This window comes from Equus quagga, chromosome 14, assembly GCF_021613505.1.
Source record: "Equus quagga isolate Etosha38 chromosome 14, UCLA_HA_Equagga_1.0, whole genome shotgun sequence".
Taxonomy (NCBI): Eukaryota; Metazoa; Chordata; class Mammalia; order Perissodactyla; family Equidae; genus Equus; species Equus quagga.
The window spans coordinates 85,861,205-85,886,141 of record NC_060280.1 but is presented as its reverse complement, the minus strand read 5'-3'; the positions used below and the strand labels follow the sequence as shown (position 1 = coordinate 85,886,141).

The 24,937-nt window shown below is 40.8% G+C and overlaps 1 protein-coding gene across 1 annotated transcript in view; it reads right to left on the bottom strand.

Annotated features, from left to right (window-relative positions):
- The window catches only part of LOC124252018 (zinc finger protein 709-like), a 42,549-nt gene extending 25,423 nt beyond the window's left edge, over positions 1–17,126 (bottom strand). The window contains exon 1 of the mRNA XM_046685090.1: positions 16,991–17,126. Within this exon, the coding sequence (XP_046541046.1) occupies positions 16,991–16,993 (3 nt within the window). The 5' untranslated portion in view covers positions 16,994–17,126. The remainder of the gene's footprint in view (positions 1–16,990) is intronic.
- Positions 17,127–24,937: the final 7,811 nt, after the last annotated feature.

Genomic DNA, 24,937 nt, shown 5'->3' with positions numbered 1-24,937 from the left:
AAAGATCCAGCAAAACAGATTTAAATGAGCCTATATGATTAATTGCTATTCTTGCTGTACTTACGTAAACAATTGGGCCAAGTTTGTTGAAATTAGACTTATTTTGCAAACTAATGAGTCTTAATTGGTTATCTTTGGTAAAAATGAGGGTGACTTTTAGAGAGAAAAATTATGTTTCAATAGAAACTACAGTACACTAATTCATGGATATTAGGTTCTACTTCTGATAATTATCTTTGAGGTTTTTGTTTTCTATCTATAAACTGGACCGGATCCTGAATTCTTCCAGTGTCCTGAAATCTCTGGCTGCAAATCTCCAAACTAATGTTTTCAATTTTTTTCCATCATTTTCACTTGGAATCATTGAGAACCTAATCTGTCATTTTTCCTGAAGCCTTGCAAATTGAAGCTGGACAATTTGATATAAACTTAAGAGAGATTCATATCTGTTGCTGTGGAAGACACTCAGAAAGATACCTGAACATCCAGTGACATCATCAGAGGCATTTCAAACTGCAAAAGATGCTTCAACTCTGACATCTAGAAATCCTTTGACTGGCTGCTCCCTGGGGTCAGAAACTGGTCTATAATTTGCTCCAATCACTTAACCTTTTCGTTTGTCTAGAAATGCGCATTAAATACCTGGCTACTTGTTTACATGATATAGGCCTATCTTTGGGAGCCCACCTTCATCACCATCTAAGGAACTGGTTCAATGAGATAGAACAACCTATGCCCCTCATCAGCAGGATATCCCTCAAGATTGAGGACTGAACAACAAAAGGGGGGAATTGATACCAGCTCAACACAAGGTTGACATAAGGGGAACCACATTGTAGGGAAAAAAACCATATTGTAACTTTGAATGACCTCTAACTATCCCAGCTTGATATGCACCCTCCAGGAGATCTAACTGCTCTGTACATTTTATGACCCCTGCTTGTGCATGTACCTCCCAGCTGCAATGAGACAATAATTGTGTTCTTTTCAGTTCCTTAGAATGTGAACATCTCCAAATAGTGAGGATATGCTGATAGATATCATCAATGAAACATCTAGTGTGGCGACTCCCAGTCTGTAACACCAGAGGGTCAACATTCCTAACCCCCTTCCCTGTAACCCACTAGCCTATATAACTGCCTCAAGATTCTGTGCCCTCTTAAGATGGTTCTTTCAGACATTAGTCAGCCATCTTTACTCTTGCTAGCAAGCTATAAGAAAATACCCTTTCTCTGCCATCATCTTACTTCTTGACGATTGGCTTTTGTCTCATAGTCTCATGCCCTTTGTGCAGCAACAATGGGTCAGATGGTAATTTTAGGTTTTATATTTGAGGAACTCCCAAACCTTTTTCCAAAATGACACTTTATACTCTCACCACCCATGTGTGAGAGTTCAAATTTCTAAATACATCCTCAATGAAACTTATTACCCCACTTGTTAATTCCAACCATTCCAGTGGTTGTGAAGTGATATTTCACTTCTGTTTTGATTTCCATTTCCTTGATGAATAACACTGTTCAGCATCTTTTCATATGCTCTTAACCATTTCTCTACCTTCCTTCAAAATACTGTATTCAGATCCTTTCCCTGAATTTAAACTGAGTTGACTTTTACATATTAAGTTTTAAGAAGTTTAGATATTTTTGAAACCACTTCCTTATCAGATATATGATTTGCAAAATTTACTTCCATTCTGCGGGTTGTGTTTTCACTCTCCTGCCTTAAAAATTTAACTTTTAATTGTGGTAATACACACATACCCTAAAATTTACATTTTCATCATTTTCTAAGTGTATAGATCAGTTACAGCAGGTCAGAGCTTGCCTTCTTTTTAAAGCTGAATAATACACCATTGCATGTATGTGCCAATTTTTTTTGATCCATTCATCCGTTGAAGGGCACTTGGGTAACTTCCACCTTTTGGCTATTGTGAATAATGCTAATATAAACATGAGTGCAAATATATATAAGTCCCTACTTTCAATTCTACTTCAATTCTCAGAAGTATAATTGCTAGTTCAGATGGTAACTCAGTTTGTATTTTGTGGAAGAATCACCAAGCTGCTTTTCAGACCATCAACATAACTTTATATTCCCAGCAATAGTGCACAAGGGTTCCAAAGGGTGTTTTCACTCTCTAGATGGTGTCTTTTAAAGCACTAAAGTCATTAACTTGATGAAGTCCAAACTACTTATTTTTTTCTGTTCTTGCTCTTGGTAACATCTAAAATTCTTTGCCAAATCCGAGGGCATAAATTTTTTCCTATGTTTTATCTAAGTGTGTTATACTTTACTCTTATATTTAGGTGTTTATCCTTTCCTGTAAATTTTTGTATGTCTTGTGTAAGTACAAAATCTCTTTCTTTTGCATATGGCTATCCAGTTGGCCCATAACCAATACACAAAAGAATATTCTTGCCCCATACTTGGCACTTTTTCAAATATCAGTTTGCCACATATGTATGTGTTTATTTCTGAAATCTCAATCTATTCCATGGATCTGTATGTCTATCCTTATGTCAGGACCACTCTTGATTACCACTGCATATTACAAAGTTTGAAATCAGGAAATGTTAGTTCTACCCTTCTGTTTTTCTTTTTCCAGATTGCTTTGGCTGTCCTGGTTAACTTGCAATTCCACATAATTTTATGAAAAATCTTGCCAATTTGTACAAAGGACTAAGCTGGGATCATGATAGGTATGTGCTGCATCTCAGATCATGTGGGGAATAGCTTGCCATTTCAACAATGTTAAGATCCATGAAATTGGGATTTTCCCCATTTACTTATACATTTTTTATTTCTTTTGACATGTTGCAGTTTTCTGAGTATTCATTTTGTACTTCTTTTGCTAAATTTATTCCTAATTTATTCCTTTTGATTTCATCAATGCAGTTCTTAACTTCATTATCAGACTGCAAGTGTAAAGAAATACAACCAATTTTTATATTTTGATCTGGTATCCTACCATTTTGCTGACCTTAATTATCAGTTCGCCTAATTTATCTAGTGCACTCCATACAGTTTTATAAAAGAAAGATATCTCAGCTAGAAGTAGAGAGATAGTATTAAATGTTTCTAACCAAGCTTTATGCATTTTATTTCCTTTTCTTCCATAATGGTCTGGTTAAACTCTCCATCATATTCTAGAATAGAAGTGGCAAGAGCAGACATTCTTCTTTGGTTCCTATCTTCAGATGAAAGAATCCAGTCTTTTACAATTAAATATAACACTAGTTGTGGGTTTTCCATACATGCTCATTATGACATCAGGAAATTTCCTTCTATTACTAGTAATCTGAGTGCTTTAATCATGAAAGGGTAGAGGATTTTGTCAATTACTTTCCCTGAGTTGACAGAAATGATCTACCCTTTCTGCTTATACTCTATTGATATCCTTTATTACACAAACGGATTTTGAGATGCTATCCCAACCTCCCATGCCTGGAATAAATCCCACATATTTGGTCATCATGTGTAATTTTTTTTTTTTTATGTTGCTAGATTGGGTTTGCTGGAATTTGTTGTACTGGCCACACAATATGAGTATGAAGTGATCTTTCTACTTTAGTTTTTAAACAGTTTCTGATAAATTGGTGTTAAATAATCTTTGAAAGTTTTGGAGAATGCCATAATGAAGAAACCTGGGCCCAGCCTTAATTTGTGGGTAGTTCTTTGTTTTTTATTCTACCCCTTAACTTGTTATAGTTCTATTCAGATCCTCCATTTAGTCTTGATTTAGGTTCAGTAGTTTGTGTCTTTCAAGAAATTTGTCCATTTTATCTGAGTTATCTAATTTATTGCCATGCAACTGTTCATTGAATTCTTTTATAATCTTTTTCAGTAATGTCAGTAGTAATAGCCCTCTTTCTGATTGTATGAATTTGAATCTTCCCTCATTTTCTCTAGCTCAATCTAGCTCAAGATTTATCAATTTTGCTAATCTCTCCATAGAACACACTTTTGGTTTCATTGATTTTCTCTGTAATTTTTCTTTTCCTCATTTCATTAATTTCTGCTCTAATTTTTATTATTTCCTTTTATCCTTGCTTTGAGTTTGGTACCTCATCTTTTTAAATCTGTTACAGTGAAAAACTAGGTTATTCATTAGAGAGCTCTCTTCTTAGTACAGGCATTAATGGCTATAAATTTATTTCTTTCTACTATTTTAGATGCAGGCCATAAACAGTGACATTTTAGTTATAATGTTTTTCATTACCTCTAGTGATATTTTCTGTTTTCAAGTCAATTTTGCCAGACATTTTTATCATCTCTCCAGTTGTCTTTTGTGTATTTACAGATGTACATTCCAGAGCTTTTACTTTCAACTTGTTTGTATCTTTGAATCTAAACTGTTTCCTGTACATAGCATATATTTAGATCATAGTTTTATTTTTTTATTCTCAGGTGACAATCTCTTCCTCCTGTTTGGATAATGTAATCCATTCATATTTAGTATTATTGACATACTTGCAATTACACCTGCCATTTTTTTCATTTATAATTCTCCTATTCTTTTTAGTTTGTCCTCTACTCCTTTATGGCTTTCTACTGCATTAACTGAATATGTTCTAATGGAGCTTTTTAATTTTTAAATAACTTCACTATATTTTTGAAAGTTCTTTTTTACCGGTTGCTCAACTATTTAACATATACACCTTAATGTATAAGAATAAATTTTTAATTTATACTAGCTTAGTTCCAGTGATATATGGAATTTTTACTCATATATACCTCTATTCCCTTTTGTCATTTTGGTCAAATTATTCTTATGCATATTATTGTATTAATGATATAACTCAATAATATATTGTTACACTTATTTCTTTACCATCTGTAGTCACTTCTTTAGCCCAACACAGCTTTGACCCACCCAGGACTTTAGTGGGTTTTTTGGTAAGAGATTTTTCCATAATTCTTGAATGTTCACAGAACATTACAATGTGTGGCTACACTCTTTCTATAACTATGTCCCTATTGTTGAATATTTAGTGCTTTCCTCCTCTAAATTTTCACTGGTAAACATAATATAATAGTGTCTCACGAGTTTTTCTTTCAATTTTTTTCCTGAGGAAGATTTGCCTGGAGCTAACATCTGTTGCCAATCTTCCTCTTTTTTTTTTATGTCAGCCACTGCCACATCATGACCACTGACAGAGGAGTGGTGTGGTTCCACACCCAGAACAAAACCTGGGTTGCTGAAGTGGAGCATGCCAAACTTCAACCACTAAGCCATTGAGGTTGGCCCCCTTTTGCTTTTAAAGAGAAAGGAATTACATATATATTACAATTCTATATGTAATAAGCACAACACATTAAATACAAAGTATTTTATATAATTCTTTTGATTATAGCTAAGAGAAGATATGAGAAAATGGATCTTTATTCTGTCCTTCATATTTACCTAATTACTTATACTGGCATTTTTGTTTCTTTATGTTGATATCAATTACGATTTTGGGGCATTGCTTTCAACCTTAAGAATTCCTTTGATAGTCTCATAAGGCAGTTGGCTATATTTTCTTAGCTTTTGCTAATCAGGGAAAGTCTTTTTTTCCACCTTTATATTTTACATGGAAGTTTTGGTGAACATAGGATTCTAGGTTGAGAGGTTTCTGCTTTGTGCACTTTGAATATGTTATCCCTCTGCCTTCTCACCTTGGTTTTCTCTGCTGAGATATCACTTGTTAATTTTACTGAAGTTTCCTGTAAAAGTTAGGAAATTTTTTCAATTGCGTTTTTTTCTCAGTATATAGTTCATACTTTCCTATATCTTTCATGTTTCACATGATGCAAACTAGACATTTTAGGTAATATGTTATAGCAACTCTAGGTTCTGGCTCCCCTCCTACTTGGACTTTTTATTGTTATTAGCTTATTTATTTGTTCAGTGACTGGGTGAATTATTTTATTTAAGTCTATCTCCTGCATACAGAATGAAACCTCTGACATGGCTCCTAAAATCAGGCATGGCTTTGGGTGAATCTACTGTCAAAAGACAGTGGCATTGGAGGGCTCTCTTCCTTTCATGGACACACCCAGTGGTTAAACTAGATTGACTGCTGGCTGATTAGTCCACTGTTTTCACCAATGTCATGGGGGCATTACTTGCTCTACCAAATACTCCAGTGAAATTCTCACACCATGACAGAAATACTTGAAGCCACTGTTTGATATCTGCCGCGATACTTGAAAGTATCCTCTTAGCAGTCTAATTCCCTGGTTCTTTCCAGAAAACTAGTCAGCCTACTGTCTAAGCTAATATCTTCATTAAATACACAAATCTCCTAATTGTCTTTCACCTCATTCTCCACTTTCTTGAGAGTGTCCTCTGACTTAAACTTTTTATGATCTTTTGCTCATCAAGTTAGTTCCTTTGGAAAGGAATTAAGAACTTTGTATTTTATGGTTCACTTCTCCCCCAGATTCATGCAAAATCTCTGTGCCAGGACTGTGGATCTGTGGTGGTGACAATAGGAAGCCTCTCTCTGGTGACAATTCCATTCTAGGGGCTGAGTGATCAGTGCAGTGGAAAGACAGCAGCCAGAGATCCTCTTGATTGTCCCAAGTTACAGCCACCTCACAAGCTGGAGAAAGAGTGGTCAGTGCCCAGCATTCTCAGTAAAGCATGAGCACAGCAGAGCCTCTGTACCATGAGGAGGGGCTGGGTGCAAGAAGGGTGTCCCCACTTTTCATGTGAACCAATAAGGGGTTTAAATTCAGCAACAGGTAGCTGCGGGCAGGATGGGTAATGTTGAAGTCCTGCTCCTGCTAGGAAACAGCCCTCCTTCTGGAAGCTTAGGGAGGGAGAACCTTGTCTTCTGACTGAGTGCAGCACTATGGAGAGGAGGGCTCACTTGCTGAGCTGAGAGCAGGGAGGGAGTGGACATGGTTCAAATACTACACACTCTCCCCTTTCTCACGGAAAGTTATTGTTTCTTGAATAGATGTTCCTCATTTGCTGCTTGTCCTTAGGACAATTTCCAGAGGCTCTAAACAACTGTTTTAAAATAATTTTCAAGAAGGTTACAGCAGCATGATGGTGGAGTGAGCTCTTCCATTAGTCTCTCCTCCCTAAGACACAACAAAAAAGACATTCATAAACCAAGAGAGGACATTCACAGAACACAACAGACACCTGAGAGATCAAAACAGCCATACGTCTGAAGGTGGAGGTGCTGCACCCCATGGGAGGTAGTGGAAGGAGGGAAGGGGATCTTCCCCCCCTCCCAAAATGGCAGGAATCTAGGGTGTGGGAGTGCATGTGGTGGCTGGCACACAACCCTGAAAGCAGAGGGGAGGAAAGGGCAGCCCCCCAAGGGAACATCTTCCCCTTTGGAGTTGCCTCCTAGCCTGTGGGAATGTTCTGCACTGAGGAGGCTAAGCAATCATGGGGGTGTCTTCACCAAGCTGAGCAGTCCAGGAAGGCAGACAGTGAGCGCAGAGTAGAAACACCCCCAGGATCATGCACATGAAAGAAAGCGCCCCTCTCCTCTTCCACCTGATGCACCAACTTGGCCACCAGGCCACAACAGGGGACTCCTGCGGGAGTGCCTGCATGCCTATGTGTGCAAAGCAGTGGCAGCCAGTGGGCAAATGCAGAGGGGCCACAGTCAGCACAGCTTCCAAAGGACAGGTGCAGCTACCAGGCATAGTGCTAAGCTCAGAATACACAGCTCCTGTTCCCCACTGGGGGTGGCAGGTGGAATTTGTGACCAGATACTACCATTAAGGAATGGCACAAGTCAACACCATCAAATAAAATGAAGAGGTATGTTAACACTCCAGACCAGAAGGAAAATGACAATCACCTAGAAATCAATCCTGAAGTCACAGAAATTTACAATCCAAATGACAGAGAATTCAAAATAGTTATCATAAAGAAACTCAATGAGATGCAAGGAAACTCTGAAAGACAGTTCAATGAAATCAGGAATAAATTAATAAACAGAGGGAATTCTTCACCAGAAATTGAAACTATAAAAAAGAAACAAGGGCTGGCCCATGCACAGTGGTTAAGTTCACACGTTCTGCTTCTGGGCGGCCCGGGGTTTGCCGGTTCAGATCCTGGGTGCAGACATGGCACCACTTGGCACGCCATGCTGTGGTAGGCGTCCGACATATAAAAAGTAGAGAAAGATGGGCACAGATGTTAGCTCAGGGCCAGGCTTCCTCAGCAAAAAGAGGACTGGCAGTAGTTAGCTCAGGGCTAATCTTCCTCAAAAAAAAAAAAAGAAAGAAAGAAAGAAACAGAAATGGAGACTAATATATAGAAAATCCTAAAGAATCCATCAGAAAACTATTAGAAATAATTAACAACTAGAGCAAAGTTGTGGGGTACAAAATCAACTTACAAAAATCAGTTGCATTTCCGTACTCTGATAATGAACTTAGAGAAAGAGAACTCAGGAATACAATTCCATTCACAATCACAACAAAAAGAATAAAGTACCTAGGAATAAATTTAACTAGGGAGGTGAAGGATTTATACAATGAAAACTATAAGATATTAATGAAAGAAATAGATAATGACATAAAGAGATGGAAAGAGATTCCATGCATATGGATTAGAAGAATAAACATAGTTAAAATGTCCATACTACCCAAAGCAATCTACAGATTCAATGCAATCCCTATCAGAATCCCAATGACATTCTTGACGGAAATAGAACAAAGAATCCTAAAATTCATATGGGGCAACAAAAGACCCTGAATAGCTAAAGCAATCCTGAGAAAAAAGAACAAATCTGGAGGAATCACAATCCCTGACTTCAAAACGTACTACAAAGCCATACTGATCGAAACGGCATGGTACTGGTAACAAAAACAGGCACACAGATCAATGGAATAGAAATGAAAGCCCAGAAATAAAACCACACATCTACGGACAGCTAATCTTTGACAAAGGTGTCAAGAACATACAATTGAGAAAAGAGAGTCTTTTCAACGAATGGTGTGGGGAAATCTGGACAACCACATGCAAAAGAATGAAAGTAGACCATTATCTCATGCCATACACAAAAATAAACTCAAAATGGATCAAAGACTTGAAGATAAGTTCTGAAACCATAAAACTTCTGGAAGAAAATATAGGTAGTACACTCGACATCAACCTTAAAAGGTTCTTTTCGAATACCATGTCTTATCAGACAAGGGAAACAAAAGAAAAAATAAACAACTGGGACTTTATCAGACTAAAGAGCTTCTACAAGGCAAAAGAAACTAGGATCACAACAAAAAGATAACCCACCAACTGGGAGAAAACATTTGCAAATCATATATCTGACAAGGGGTTAATCTCCATAATCTATAAAGAACTCACATAACTCAACAACAACAACAAAAACCCAATCAAAAAATAGGCAGAGGCCATAAACAGACAACTTTCCAAAGAAGATATACAGATGGGCAATAAGCACATGAAAAGATGTCCAACACCACTAATCATCAGGGAAATGCAAATCAAAACTAAGCTAAGATTCCACCTTACACTTGTTAACATGGCTATAATCAGTAAGACTAAAAACAACAAATGCTGGAGAGGCTGTGGAGAAAATGGAGCTCTCATATACTGCTGGTGGGAACGCAAACTGGTGCAGCCACTACGGAAAACAGTATGGAGATTCCTCAAAAAACTAAAAATAGAAATAGAATAGGACCCAGCTATCCCACTACTGGGTATCTATCCAAACAACTTGAAATCAACAATCCAAAGTGACCTATGGACCCCTATGTTCATTGCAGCACTACTGACAACAGCCAAGACATGGAAGCAACCCAAGTGGCCATTGACCCAAGATTGGATAAAGAAGAGGTGGTATATATATATATATATATATATATATATATATATATATAGTATTCCAGTGTGTGTGTGTGTGTATTCCATTGTATACTATTCAGCCACAAAAAAAGACAAAATCATCCCATTTGCAACAACATGGATAGACCTGCACGGACCTGGACAATATTATGTTAAGCAAAATGAGGCAGACAGAGAAAGACAAACAACATATGATTTCACTCATTGTGGAAGATAAACAAACAGATGGACAAACAGAATAGTTCAGTGGTTACTGGGGGGAGGGAATTGGGGGTGAGCACAAGGGTTAAAGGGACACATTTATATGATGTCTGACAAATAATGTACAACTGAAATCTTACAATGCTATAAGCTACTATGACCTCAATAAAAAAAAATAAAGTCTACTAGGAAAAAAAGATAAAAAGACACATTAATATTCATCCCTGATGACTGACTAATGACAAAAATAGACCATCTTTCATTCCATTACTTTGAACTTATTTCAATACGCCATTATGGTGCTCTATGAGGCCTGCACCCCGAGATTTGGAAGAGAGGGGAAACTTCCCTTGAATGTCTTGTTAAGAGCCCAGCACTGTATATGCTGAGAAGTGAAGGGACTGCCTTCATTACTATCAGTAGTGTCTGGAACTCCCATGTGGATAAACAGTGTCCTGACAAGGCTGGTGTATAGCCTTCATATGTTTAGAGACAAGAGTTACTTCTATTTCTATTGTAGGTAAGTGTGAGGAAAGAAATTCCCAGAGTTCTTTTTCCACAAAGGGGCAACTCTCAGGGAATCATGCATGGTCTGTAACCTCTGCAGCTGGAGCCAATTCTTGGTCAGTGCTAAGATGACTGCTCGATGTATGGTCAGTGTGATGACCCTTGGGTTCAGTCCTTCATCAGAGATACCCCAATTAAGACATGAAAAGCAGCAACTCTGCCTGAGCTCCATCATGTACAAATGTGGTGATGTCATCCCTAAAGTCCATGAACTCCCAGAGCTCCCCAGGGAGCCTGGGAAATGGGTGACTTCATTCAACAGCATGACACCTGGCAAGAGACTGAGGACAGGGAAGGCCACCCCCTCCTGCAGACAGGATATCGCAGAGGGCCAAGATCTGGCTCCATCATGTCTCCAGAGGCTCTTGGTAACCTGCTGAGCTCCTGGAGTGCTATTTCCAGGTAGCAAGTAAAAATGGGACTGCTGGATAGGTGGTCCCATGGTCAGGGCCATCTACGGCGAGGGTAGCCTCATAAGTAGAGATTATTGCAGCTCTAATGGCATATACTGTGGGCCTAGAGCAGGTTCTTGCATCAGAAGCCCATGGACAACCTAAGGCCATCATGGGTACCCCAGGAGACATAACAGAAGGTCACTGAGGCCTCTATAGTAAAGGAGTCTCTGAGGGCACTAACAGGAGTGTTGGTTGTATGACAATTTAAAGAGAGTCTCCAGACTTTTGTGTTGAGGATGCCCATTCAAGGTGGCAAATTTGCAAGTAACAGCACAAACAGAGTCAGGTAAAATTTATAAACAACATATATGTTACCTCTGGAGCAACAAAAGAACCTAGCAGATGTTGTGGGTGCTGAGGGGAAAAATGCTATTTCTTCACGGTGTCAGAGAAGGTGCAGGCCTCAGATTATGAAATAATTTTCAGAAATTTAACAAAGTTGTCATGGCCTCACATTATGTTTGGAAATGTCCATTCCACTTTTTTGCGAGCTCCTTTTTTCATTACTTGTACATCTTGAATGTACTCAGAGAAGATGTCATTAATGTAATGTCATACCCATATATATACATTATTTTTGGTAAGGAAGATTGGCCCTGAGCTAACATCTGTGCCAATCCTCCTCTATTTTGTATGTGGGGTGCTGCCACAGGATGGCTTGATGAGCAGTGTGTAGGTCCATGCCCAGGATCCAAACCCATGAAACCCAAGCTGAAGCAGAGTGCATGAACTTAACCACTACACCACCAGGCCAGCCCCCATACCTGTGTTCTTGGAGAAGCCAGGATGCGGTTCAGATCCTGCCTGCAATGACTGTGGGAGGGCACAGCTGTGGAAGATCCATGAGGACAACCCAGTAAAGGGGCATCATGTCCCTTCACAGGGGAAGGCCAAGTGCAGCTGTGAGGCTGCTGACACAGGACTGGACAGAACAGACTTAGCCAAATCTCTGAGAGCAGGTTTATTTATTAATTGCTGATTAGATGGAATCCATAATTTCCACACTGTTGGGGGCTGGATATAGACGTCTGTGTGGTGCAACCCTAGCCTCATGTTGAGGTAAACCACTCTGAGGTGTCATCCATTCTTTCCAGATTCAATAACAGGATAAACTGGGCTGTTAAAAAAAAGCACTGGGAATAATGAACTCATCACTAACTAGGTTTTCTATACAGTTTTCAATCCTTCAAATACCTATGTAATTTATATTGGGTCATAGTAACTACTTGATTTGTGGTCTAAGGTCCCTGGGTCCCAATTTGTCAAGGCAATTTGTAACTGGCAGAGACTTCATTTAATTTTAATTCTTGATCAGTGGATCAGAGCTTCCCAGGTCACTGTGGGATATTTTAGGACAATGGGTGTTATGACCATACAGAATTTAGACAAGATCATAGTTCTGACGGCAAAAGATGAAACATTTGTCCCATTTGTCCTCCATATTATAGTGAGTAACACCCCTAAGATCATCAGGGGCACCTTCCTTAAATTTAGTGGGATCCCAGATATAACTGTAACTTGACACCTAGTGTTGATTAACTGCTTGAAAGTTTCTGAATTAGTGCATTACATCAGATAACAAAATCAATTCTGAACCTACCTTGTAGAGGCCCAAAAGCCAAGCAATGTACCTTTATCTGTGTTGGTATGTAAATTCTTCAATATATCGTGAATTTACAATTACATCAAATTGTGGACCTCTGTTTCAGTATTTTATGTATTGTCTCCTTCCTCCTGACCTTTCCTGTTTTGTTTTCTTCCTGATGGGATATATTTCAGGGGAAAGAGTATCTCTCTAACCTGGTATCTATAATTTTTTTTCCCACCAAAGAGCCTCAAAACAGTGCCATCAGGGTTAGGAGCCTCCTATGTGACAACTGGTGCTTAATAAGGTTTAAACCCTGGGCTTAAGTCAGTTTTAGACTAATAACTTGTGCCAGAGGGGTGCCATGGGTGTTGTCCCCTATAACCCTGAAGGTCAGGATCTTTGTGGCAGTAGGGGCAGGGGCAGCAGCAGAGGTACTGAAGGGGCCTGGGGAGCCCTCTGGTGTTAGGAGTGTGGACTCAGCCTGCCACCTACTGTCTGCCTTTCCCCCCTCACGTCTTCCCTTAAAATGAGAGCTCTTTCAGGAGTGACCATCTGATGGACCCACCTCCTGCAAAGAGTATAGTCCCTTGTCTACCCCGCCCTGGGGTATGTCAGGGCACATCGAGCCCCTGTCACAGCTTCACTCTAACACACAGATAAATCCTGACAAAGACATTGACCCAACACTCATTTAAGGAGGCCTCAATCCCACATTCCTGCTCCCAGTGCCTATGCATTCTTCAAACTATCAACTCGGGTGAGCTGAACCTAGAACTGAGGCTTGGTGTGCAACACGGGGCAGCGCACCTCACAGCATGAGCTCCCCAGCGAGCAGCAGCCCACAGCGCATGCCGCCCCCAGGCAGCAGAGCATGGGAGCAAGTCAGAGCAAGAGAAGACAGACCCACGGGTGGGGTCACGTCTGGACATGCTGCTCAGGGCACCAACTGTTATGTTCACCTGCAGAGGGGTGGTTCCCTTGTTGAGGCTGATCCCAGGGTGGCACGCGCGTGCACACACACACACACACACACACACTGCGTAGGAAAAGGCTTAGGACTCACATAATAGAGGTCTGAGGGGAGGGCAGGGCCGGCCTCTCAAGCAGCTATGACAGGGCTCAGAAAGCAAGGAATGGAGCCTGGCCTGGGGCTTCACTGGGCCTGGGGGTGGGGCCGGGGCAAGAGCTCTGCACACAGGCAGGGGCTGGGGTGGCGGGAATCTCCTGCCTGCTCTAGAGGAGAGAGCACCCAGGCTTCCTCCTCAGCTTGTCCAGGTGGGGGCACAAGGGGAGGAGGGTGGGTGAGGCTTAAGCTGTGAGCAGTCACCCAAAATGTGGAGTCTGACTGCTCCTTACAAGGACAAAGTGGGTAAGAAAAATATGCATTCCTGATTGATGTATATAAAGAAACATTAACAGGAGCTCAAAAATGATCAAAACTGTATATTCGGGGTGACTTGAGTAATAGTGCAGGAGGGAACCAGGATATGTGGACAGTGAGTCTTCTTAAATGAGACTTTGTCGTCTTAAAGATTTATTTAAAATAAACAGAGCAATTGAGTCTTTAAATTTAATTCCTGTACAAAGGAAACCATTCTAAGTTTTAATTCCTTTAAATAATAACAGTGACAAAAGTGTAAACCACACAAAATAAAATTTTCAAATCTTTCTAACTAAAAGCACATGCAGCATCCTAGTTTGTCTTTCCCCTATAGCTCACACTGAAGGGGTTTTCAAAAGGAAGTGGCATATTTTAGTGCAATCATGTTCTGAGTTTAAACTCTTAAATGAATTGGATTTTCAAAGATTTATATAAGCTTTCAGAACCTTTCCTCATATCAATTAAAATAGAATCTCAATTGCTTTACCTTTTAAATTTCTATGTTCTCTAGAAACATGCACACAGAAAAACTGATGTGAAAATGAAAAAATTTTATTCCTTTCTCACCTCCTATCTCTCCATCAATTTACAGTTTCATGGCCCGAGTGCTAAGGGAAACTAGAGCCAAAGGGGGGCACTAGTCCATCGATAAAGGAATCCAAAGGGAAGAAACACAAATACTGGAATCAGCTCAGATGAGCAGCCTGCTTCCCACTGGACAGAAGGAAAGCCACACTCAGAAGGTCCCATGTTCCTCACTCTCCTGGTGGAGAGAGAGCCCTGGAGGGGGTCAGTCCCTGGAGAAGGAGGGGAGGGCACCTGAGCAGCCACAGGAAGGAGCTCTGGGAGCCCCACACACCCTCCTCTCCCCAGGGAACAGCGCACATGCTCCCTCTCTCAGGCTCCCTTCTCACAGTGAGGAAACTCAGCTGGATCCAGTTTAAGGTTCTGACCCAAATGGACCCCAAATTAATGGGCCCTAATCCAGGACACAGAGCTCCTGACTCTCACAGGCTTTCTCAGTGTAAACAAATTACTCTCTGAGCACACCTACACTGTGGATGCAAAACTCCAATTATGTCTAGAAACAGGCCAAAGGAATCCACAGTGACAACCTCAGAAAGGGCGTCACTCCCCACCCCATCAGCACGTGCACCCCCAGCTTTCCAGGGCTCTGCAGCTCCTCTCAGGATAAAGGCTCCTTCCATAGGGGTGTGAGTAGTAGGACACCTGCAGGGGAGGCTCCCCAGGAAGGACAGCTGGGCCTTCAAGGCCTTCCCTCTGCAGGTCCAAGGAGGCCTCAGCTTGGAGTCACTGCCCTCAGGCTCTGCTCCCACTGGAGTTTTTTTTGACCAGCATTAATATTTTAAATACACAAACCCAGTGTTTGAACAATTCAGCTAGAACACTCAAACCAATCTCTTTGTGGAAATGAAGGAAGAAAATTGTATGGCAATTTGCTGGCTGAACAAGAAGCCCCACAAAAATGTACTGCCTTCTCAAAAAAAAAAAAAAAAAAAGATGTTAATATAGTATTATTTCCGTGACAAGAAATTGTTTTATAACCTATTAATCCTACATGAACACTTGAGGTCTGCAAGTTTAAGCCCTGGAAATCCATTTGAACTCACCGGAAATAAAAGAGCAGACCTCAGAACATAACTACTCACGATGGGAGGGAAAAAGGGAAAGAATAATTTAGTACATGTACTGTTAACCTGGAATATTTTAGTCTTTCTGAAATTCACATCTTTGTCTCTTTGGAAATTTTTTTTTTTATAAAGATTGGCACCTGAGCTAACAACTGTTGCCAATCTTTTGTGTGTGTGTGTGTCTGCTTTTTTTCCTCCCCAAAGCCCCCTGGTACATAGTTGTATATTTTAGTTGTGGATCCTTCTAGTTGTGGCATGTGGGACGCTGCCTCAGCATGGCCTGATGGGCAGTGCCATGTCCGCGCCCAGGATCCCAACCGGCAAACCCTGGGGCGCTGAAGCAGAGCACGGGAACTCAACCACTCGGCCACGGGGCCGGCCCCTCCTTGGAAATATTTTATACTTTATGTCAAGTCGTCTTGATTAAATAAATTTTTATTCATTGAAAAACTGAGACTAAAATGAAGTGAATAAATCTTTTAAAGGTGACTAACCCAGGTGGGGACAGTGCTGACAGGACAGATCATCCAGGAAAGTTTCTCAAGAGGAACCTGCACCCAGAGGACTTCCCACAGGATGTCTGTGCCCAGAAAGATCCTGGGGGAGACGAACAAGGATTTCATGCAACCTAGTTCCAGGCGGTGAGAGGCTGCTTTTCACTCATGGAAAATATCCACACACACAAAATAAATCTTTTAAAATAAAACAGCCATCCACTGATTGTGAGAAAATGATGATTAACATATTGGGTCTGTTTTAAATCCACCGAGGAGAACAAATATTGGACAATAATGCTGTGAATTGGAGGTAGGAAGTTGGCATTTGGGATGTGGGGAGAGACTGGAAATTCAGGCATTTGTTGTCAGCCCGAGGAAGACCTAGACTGGGGGACACGGTCGTGGATTGAGACTCTGCTCCCTAAACATACAGAATATTCAGAAGGAAACAGGTGCCCTCTGGGAGAAAAGAAGGGGACCCCACAGACCACAGCCCGTCCGCGCACGGACCCCGGAGACCGACGCCCGACTGTCCTGCGGGCCCTCCCGCGGGCCCCGCACCGTCTGGGACACGCTGGGCTGCGGGCACACAGCGGCCCAGAGACACTCTGGCCCAAGTCGCCGCGCGCAGGGACCACAGGACGCCCGGGGCCCGGCTGCCGGCCCCGCCCCCACGCTGCGGCCAGAGGGGCCTGAGGGCCCAGCGGCGCCACCGCGGACTCGGGGCCACAGACCCCGGAGGGGACCGCGGGAGGCCGGGCCCGCCCCGCCGCTTCCCACCAGCCCCGCCTCCCGTGTCCTCGCCCCGGGGCCGCACACTCACCATTTCTAGGGCTCCCGGGACCCCCGAGTCCTTCCTACAACTCCCGCGGTCCCTGCAGGTCACACCGCCACAGAACAGGTGACAGAGCCACGTAGAGCCTTTAATGGCGCGGAGACGCGGTGCCCAGCGTGGCTGGAGCGTCACAACTTCCGGGTGGTTGGAGCTTCGCCCCACCCACCTGCCCCGGCGCCGCATCTGATTGAACAGTTCGCAAGACTCGCCCCCTTGTGTCTGAGTGACAGCCCCTGAGTTTAGGTGTCTGAGCAGAATGCCAGCCAGACCTCGTCCTCTGCAGGGACATTTGCGTTGAAAGGTAGTGCTGAGAGGTGACTCCTGGAACTGCGATCCTTCTTTACAAACACACAGAACTCAAAGTCACCTCACCTTACGCAGTAATTAGTCTCTCTCCATGTTGATGTTTGCTGACAACTGGAGTCTGACATAGTTTTGCCATAGGTACACAGCCACGGATACTGTGACCAAAGAACTAGGCAAAAAAAGGGGTCTTGAGGATCTGATAAAAACATACATTATCTGTTGAGTGTTTGCACAGGGAAAGTTCAGGAAGAGCCTAACCACGGAAAGTTCCCCCAAGCAGGCGAGCTGAAGCCCGTTCTAGCCCCCTCAAATTGCTCTTAAGTGAAATGAAGTCAACTGTCCCCATTATAATCTCAACATTTTATTTTTTCCATTTTTTATTTTTTTGATGAGGAAGATTGGCTTTGAGCTAACATCTGTTGCCAATCTTCCTCTTTTTGCTTGAGGAAGAGTGTCCCTAAGATAACATCTGTACCAATCTTCTATTTGTATGTGGGATGCCACTATAGCATGGCTTGATGAGCAGCATGAAGGTCCATGCCCATGACCCGAACCTGCGAAGCCTGGGACATGGAAGTGGAGCGCATGAACTTAACCACTATGCCACTGGGCCTGCCCTTCATCAACATTTTAAGTTCTCCTCCCCTGGGAGGGACCAAGCAGCCCTTTCTAGATCATGTGATGTATGTAGTAGCACGTGTACATCTACCCATGAGACTTAAAGGAACATGACTGTTAGGCAATGGACCCTGATTTCCTGCCTTTTCCTCAACTGAATATTCATGAACTGTACTACGATCTCACAATAAAAGGACCCCTCCAACCCTTGTTTGGGGAAACGCTGTTTGGAAGACATCCTTAGCGTTCTCCATTGCTTGTGCAAATAATAAACCTTTCTTCACCTACTTCTGCCTTGGTTGTGCTTTTCAGCTCCACAATCACCAAGAGGTGAACCCACTGAGTTCAGTTATGATATCAGGGATGCATTACGTGGGCATCCTTGCCAGACATCACAGATTCATAATAAGAGCATTGGGAGCAAAAACAAGCCATCATTTCACAAGAAAAGTGACTTCTGGGTATTCAGAATGGGTAATTTTAGAAACTTCTTCTGACATCAAAATATATGTATCCCATGGAAAATATAAGCATGGACTCATTCTCACAGTGCTTAAATCACTCTCCGTGGTTACGACCCGCCCCTTACTTGTGGTTACACTATTTAATCCATCTACAATGAGATTTATCAGAAAACTGGGTTTCATCTAAATAATCATCTCACTGGTGAGTCTATGATACTAGAGAGTCATGCTCATTCTGACAGGAATCATTCCTTGACAGGCATCCTCTCCATATAGTCTGCACAGATACTATTTCTGACAATTTCCTCTCCCAATTCCCTGAGGACGTGCTAACCTTTGATATCATCTGAGATAAATAGCCCCACCCAAGTCCACCCAAATTTCAGCAATAACTCCACCACACCCAGGGACAGAAGCATCCCTGAAGGCCATCTGACAGATGGAAACTGAGAGGCAGAGCCAAAGAACCATAAGTGATCTCAATGAAGACAGAAAAGTAAGGCCCAGTTTGCAACCAGTGCTCATCATACAAGGGGAAACACAGTTGGGCAATAGCATCATCCATCAGTCACCATCCAATGTAGGAAGAAAAGTTCTGTGGGTCTTCAGCATCGAGCATTGAGAGATGGAGAAGATATTTCCATTTCACTATCTGTTTTTCATCTCCCTTTTAAGAACTGTCTGGAAAATAATGGTCTAGAAGCAGGTTTCCTGGAAATCACTCTCATTTCCTAAGTCAGGAATACCTCTGTTTTTTTGTTTTGTCTCCTAACTCCTCATCTCCACTTCAAATAAAGGAGACACCATCCTAAGAAGGTGCATTCACCCGGGTTGATGCATTAGTCTGGCTCCAGTCTCACACACTCTCAGAAACATGGTGCTGAGAAAACTACTTTTCATCACTGTACTTCCCCACCCTACTTTCATTTGCGCTGTGGGAACTGTACAGTTCGACTAGTGGCCCCATCTGGGCAGAAACTTGGAATGTGCTTCTGACACTGATGAACTGATAAATTGTTCTGCTTCTTACAGGTAACATTAGGGACAGTGTGGCTCTCTCTTAAAGTCACATCATGGTATTCTCAAAGGTCCTTGAATCACCGTGGTTGGCAAAATAGACATGATGTCTTAAGGTTGTCCTTGGTAAGAGCATGTGGTTCCTGTTAATCTCCATCATGGCAAACGTGAGGACCAGAATACACTTAGAGTGTTGGTGCATCCATCTGCACTGAGGGAAGCCCATGAGGACTCAAGGATAGCCCACAAGGTGGTCTTCTAAGCCAAACCAAGCACTCCACTTAAGAAGCACAGGGAGTTATTTGTAGGTCTGGAGAGAGATACCTTCCCCAGGACTTTGAAAAATGGTCCTAATGGAATGAGTTACCCAAGATTCAACAAGCTGCTCTGTGAGAGGAGGTCACTGGTTGACCCTCCAGCTGGACTTGGGCAATTGAGGCCTCCTTACCCAATCCCTGTTCTGGGAATATACATTCTGCCCACTCTTCATGAACTAAGGGCCATTGCAAGGATGCAGCCTGGAGAGAATAATGCATTGTTGAGACCATTTGGACTGTAGATATTACTGAACCCCGTTAAAGCCTCTACATAAACATTTAAGATTCTGGTGGGTGGTTCTGGAGAGCTATTCACCTTGCACCACCTAAGAGAAGCCTCATATATAAGTTTCCTTGCTTATTAAAACTGCCACCTCCCAATTGGGAGGGATCTGTTTCTTTCTTCACTCTCTCCTTGCCTTCCATGTATGGGAACCAGTTTCAGATGTCATCCAAACTCTCGAGGTTGTGAACCAACATGCTCTTAGCTCTGAATGAAAATAAGAGAGCAATTTATCCTTCTTGTGCTGGGAAGCATGAAGCACTTTTAAGTGGCACAACATCAAGATGAATGATTGCACTTTAAAACTATTTTTTCTTCATGGTCTGACTGAACTATGACAGGTTGTCTGAGGTAGTGGTGGGAGGAAGGATCAATCGAATTGTTCTGTCTAGTGGGGAGGCATGAATTGGCAGAAATAAATTATCACAGCATTTATTTAGTGAAGATTTCAAAGTATGGGAAAGTAAGCACTCATAGAAGAAATGAAAATAGTCATTACAAGACTCTAGTAAAGGCATTAGTTCTCAGTAGTTTTACAAGCCAGTTGCAACCTTAAATGTCAAGGAACCATTGGGTCATCTGCAGTGTAAAATGTCGTAGATTCCAGTGAGAGAATTCTGCTTTCTAAGTCATTATAAAGATGATAATGACAATGAGAGTGAGAATAGTAACAGGAATGCTGACACTCACAATAAAGGCACTTTGGGGAGGCTTACTGAGTGTGAGGCACGGCACTCAGCACCTTAGGTGGACTGGCTCATTCCTTTTCATCTTCACGGACTTCTAACAGGGAAGCGCCACCATGATCCTATTTGATAAGAGAGGAAACTGAGACTTGGGGTAGCTGAGTGACTTGGGTGTCTTTACACAGGCAGTCAGGAGGGGGCTCGGATTCATCACCAGGCTGCCCGACTCAGACCAAGCTTTGCCACTGAGCACTCTTTAACTCTTATGATTAAATTAAGAATAATGGTTCATTAACTAGGATGGACCCTGTGTGAGAATCAGAAACAACTTTGCTCTTCCCCACAGGCCTTACTAAAATCCCCACTATGGAATAGATTGCCCTTGCCGTCGGTTGAAATCTGCAGAGGGTGCCACAATATTTTTAGTTACCTTTTGGTGCTAAAATCTTGTAGGGATTCTCAGGCACAGTGACTGCCAGGCCAGCCTAGTACTCATAGAAGATGTTTGGGAGCAGAGGATGGAGAGGAACCGCTGTGTGAGAGGCAGCCCACTGAAAGGAGGAACCGATTTAAACAACAACCAAAGATGTTTCTTTTCACTCCCAGTATGTATCATTGCTTTCATCTCTAACATCATGTGAGAAAATGCAAAGATAAATATGATGACTAAGATGGAAGAAGCAAATATTGTTATTAGAGATGATAGCATTGTTTCCTTGACAAGGTAAAGATGAAATAGCTGGAAAATTAGTAGAACTTATGAAGGGTTCAATTTTCTGAACTTTGTGTAAATACACAGATTATACATAACAACTCATATTATGGAATTAAAATCACATATCCTGAAAAATATATAATACATTTGGAGGTTTAGGGTTAACAGCATGTGTGAGATGTATATGCAGACAAGTCTGAGTGATTCCTGATGAGGTGACAGAAGTGTCATCTCCATGGATATATAATCAACTTTGGTGCATGGAGGACTCCTGCAGTCCAAGATGCAGCTCTCTCTACACACAGCCACATTTCTAAAGACATTTCCCCTAAATTTGCATCAGGATCTTTGTTTCTGCCTCATAATACAGTAATTCAAAAGTTTATCTCTGAAATATGCCCAAAGGGTATTCAGGAAATGATGGCAAAAAAAGAATGAAGAAAAACATGTTTCTTCAGATGTACCAGTTACAAAAGTTAATGAGGAGTGATAATTTAATGGTCTGTTGCCACCATAAGAACTGACCAGATGTTTGTCATATGGGATGATTTTGCCTCTCAGGGAACAACTGGCAATATCTGGAGGCATTTCTAGCTGTCATGACTGTGGGAGGTGGGGAGCACTGCTACAGACATCTAGGGCCCCTATGATGCACAGAATAGTTCCCTTGACAAAGTGTCATCTTGTCAAAAATGTCAGTAGTGTCAATGTTGAGAAATCAGACTAGTCAGACGAACCCTTTATGGTGTTTAAACAGGGACAAGGATGTAACAAAATAGATGAATTACGTCAATACAACTCTCCTGTCCACTACATCCAAGTAAATTCCCTACGGAGTAAAGAGTTAAACATTTAGAAAGATAAAATGAAAATACTGAAAGTAAACATCACAAAGTATTTCCATATGCTTAGCCAGTGGAAGTCATGACATCCCAAGAAAAATGTAAAGAAAACTTACATAGATTTGGCAAACTAAAAAAGGTGAATATATCATTAATAATAATAAAAGATACAGAAACACCATCTGGGAAAATGTTTTCAATAATAATATAGAAAAAAAATAATGTCATTAACACTTTAAATAGCTCTTAGTAATCAAAAACAAAATATGCATGTTCCAATAAACATGTTCAAAGGCCATGCACAAATCTTATCAAAATTATACATTATAAATGCCTAACAACGTTATTAGAATAGATTAACTCATTAGGCCCCAGATATATAATGAAAATAGATGTACTTGTTAATGTGCAAGATACATATGCTGACTTCCTAACACGTTCAGTGAGGCATATTCTGGTGCGAAAGGCCAAGTGGGTGCTTCTTGATCTGTTCCCCAACAAAGACAGTAACCCAGAAGTAACACCTTATCCATAGACGAACTGCAAAGATAATTTCTATCACCAAAGACCTGAGATGTATGGGGGCATTTTTATCACCTTCTTTTTTAATTTGCACGTTTGTTTGTTATAAAACTATGGAGAGTGAGTTTAGGATATTACAAACTTAAAGAGCTTGGGATGTTAATTACAGCTGTCTTCCAAATGTGGAATCATTACTGGGGCACATGAACAAGGCTTGTGGCATCTGGTGTGCAACTTCTTACACATCCTTACACAACAGAATACATTTTCTTCTCAACCACACATGGACCTTTCTCTAGAATAGATCAAATCCTAACCATAAAAAAACCTCATAAATTCAAATGCTAGCTAGGTATTTTAAAATTTAAAATGCAATGTAAGACCTCTGACCACAATGGGTTGAAATTAGAAATGACTATCTTGGGAAAATTTGGGCAAACTCACATTTTGAGGAAATTAAACAAGACACTCTGAAATAACCAACGGCTGAAATAAATCAAAAGGAAATCAGAAAACATTTGTAATGAATGAAAACGAGGACCCAATATACCAAAGTTTATGGACTACATCAAACACACTATATAGATAAAAATTATACCCATAAATCCATAAACTAACAAAGAAAGATCTCAATCAATAACTTAACCTTTTACCTACCACGTTCAAAATGATGAGAAACCAAACCAAAAGTAAGGAGAAAGGAAATAAAAATTAGTGCAGAAATCAAGAAAATAGAGAACAGAAAACCCATAAAGAAAATCAATGAAACCAAAAGTGGTTTCTATGAAAAGTTCAACAAGATTAACAATAGGGAACTAATAGACAATTTAAGTAGATTGACCTAAAGAAATACAGTCAACTCAATTTCCTAGAATCAGAATGAGAGAGGGGATATGACTACTGAGATGATAGAAATAAAAAGGATTATAAAGAAATTCAATGAACAATTGCCTGCAAACAAACTAGATAACTTAGATGAAAGGGAGAAATTCCTAGAAATACACAAACTACCAAAAGTGATTAAGAAGAAACAGAAAATCTGGTTAGAAGTATAAGAAATGAAGTGGTTGAATTAGTAAAGAAAAAACTACCCATAAAGCAAAGCCCAGGCCCAGTGGGTTTCACAGCAGAATCCTCCAAAACATCCAGTTAAGGTTTAATAGTGATTCTTCACAAAATCTCCCCCAAAACAGAATCAACACAACACTTCAAACTCATTTGTGAAGCCAGTGTTATCCTGATATCAAAATCAGACAAAAGTATCATCAAAAAACCCTGTAGACCTATTTCTTTTGTGAATTTGGATCCAAGAAATCCTGAGTAAATACTACTACCTAATCCAGCAACAATCTAAATGATTTATACACCAAGACCAAGTGGGATTTACTCCAAGGTTACAAGGTTGGGTTAATCTATCAAAACCCATTAATGTGATACATCATATTAATAGAGTGAAAGCAAAAATGATCTGCTCTTCTCAATAGACTCAGAGGAAATATTGGACAAAATTCAACATCCTTTCATGATAGAAACACTCACCAAACCAGGATTTGAAGGAAATTTCCTGAACCTGATAATGAGCAAGTATGGGACACCTACAGCTAATATTATATTTAAAGTTGAAAGACTGGATATTTTCTCCCAGAAGTGAGAAATGAAACAAGAATGTCTGTTCTTGCCGCTTCTATTTGACAATGTATAGGATATTTTAGCCAGAACAGTTTTGCAAGAAAAGGAAATAAAAAGCATCCAGACTGGGTAGGAAGATGTAAAACTATCCTCACTTGCATATACTTATCTTGTAAATAGAAAATTCTAAGGAATCCACTTAGAAAACTATTAGAACTGATAATCGAGTATGGCAAATTTGTATAATAGAAGATAAGTATATAAAAATAAATTGTATTATATACACTGCAATGAACAATCTGATAATGAAATTAACAAAATGAATCTACTTACAATAGCATCAAAAGGATTAAAATAGGAATAAATTTAATAAAAGCAGAAAATACTCCAAAAACTGCAAAACGCCATTAAAAAATCCATAAAGATCTACAAGTGCGAAATGACCAATGTTGGCGAGGATATGAAGAAAAGGAAACCCTTGTCTACTGTCGGTGGGGCTATAAATTGGTGCAGCCACTATTGAAACAGTGTGGGGG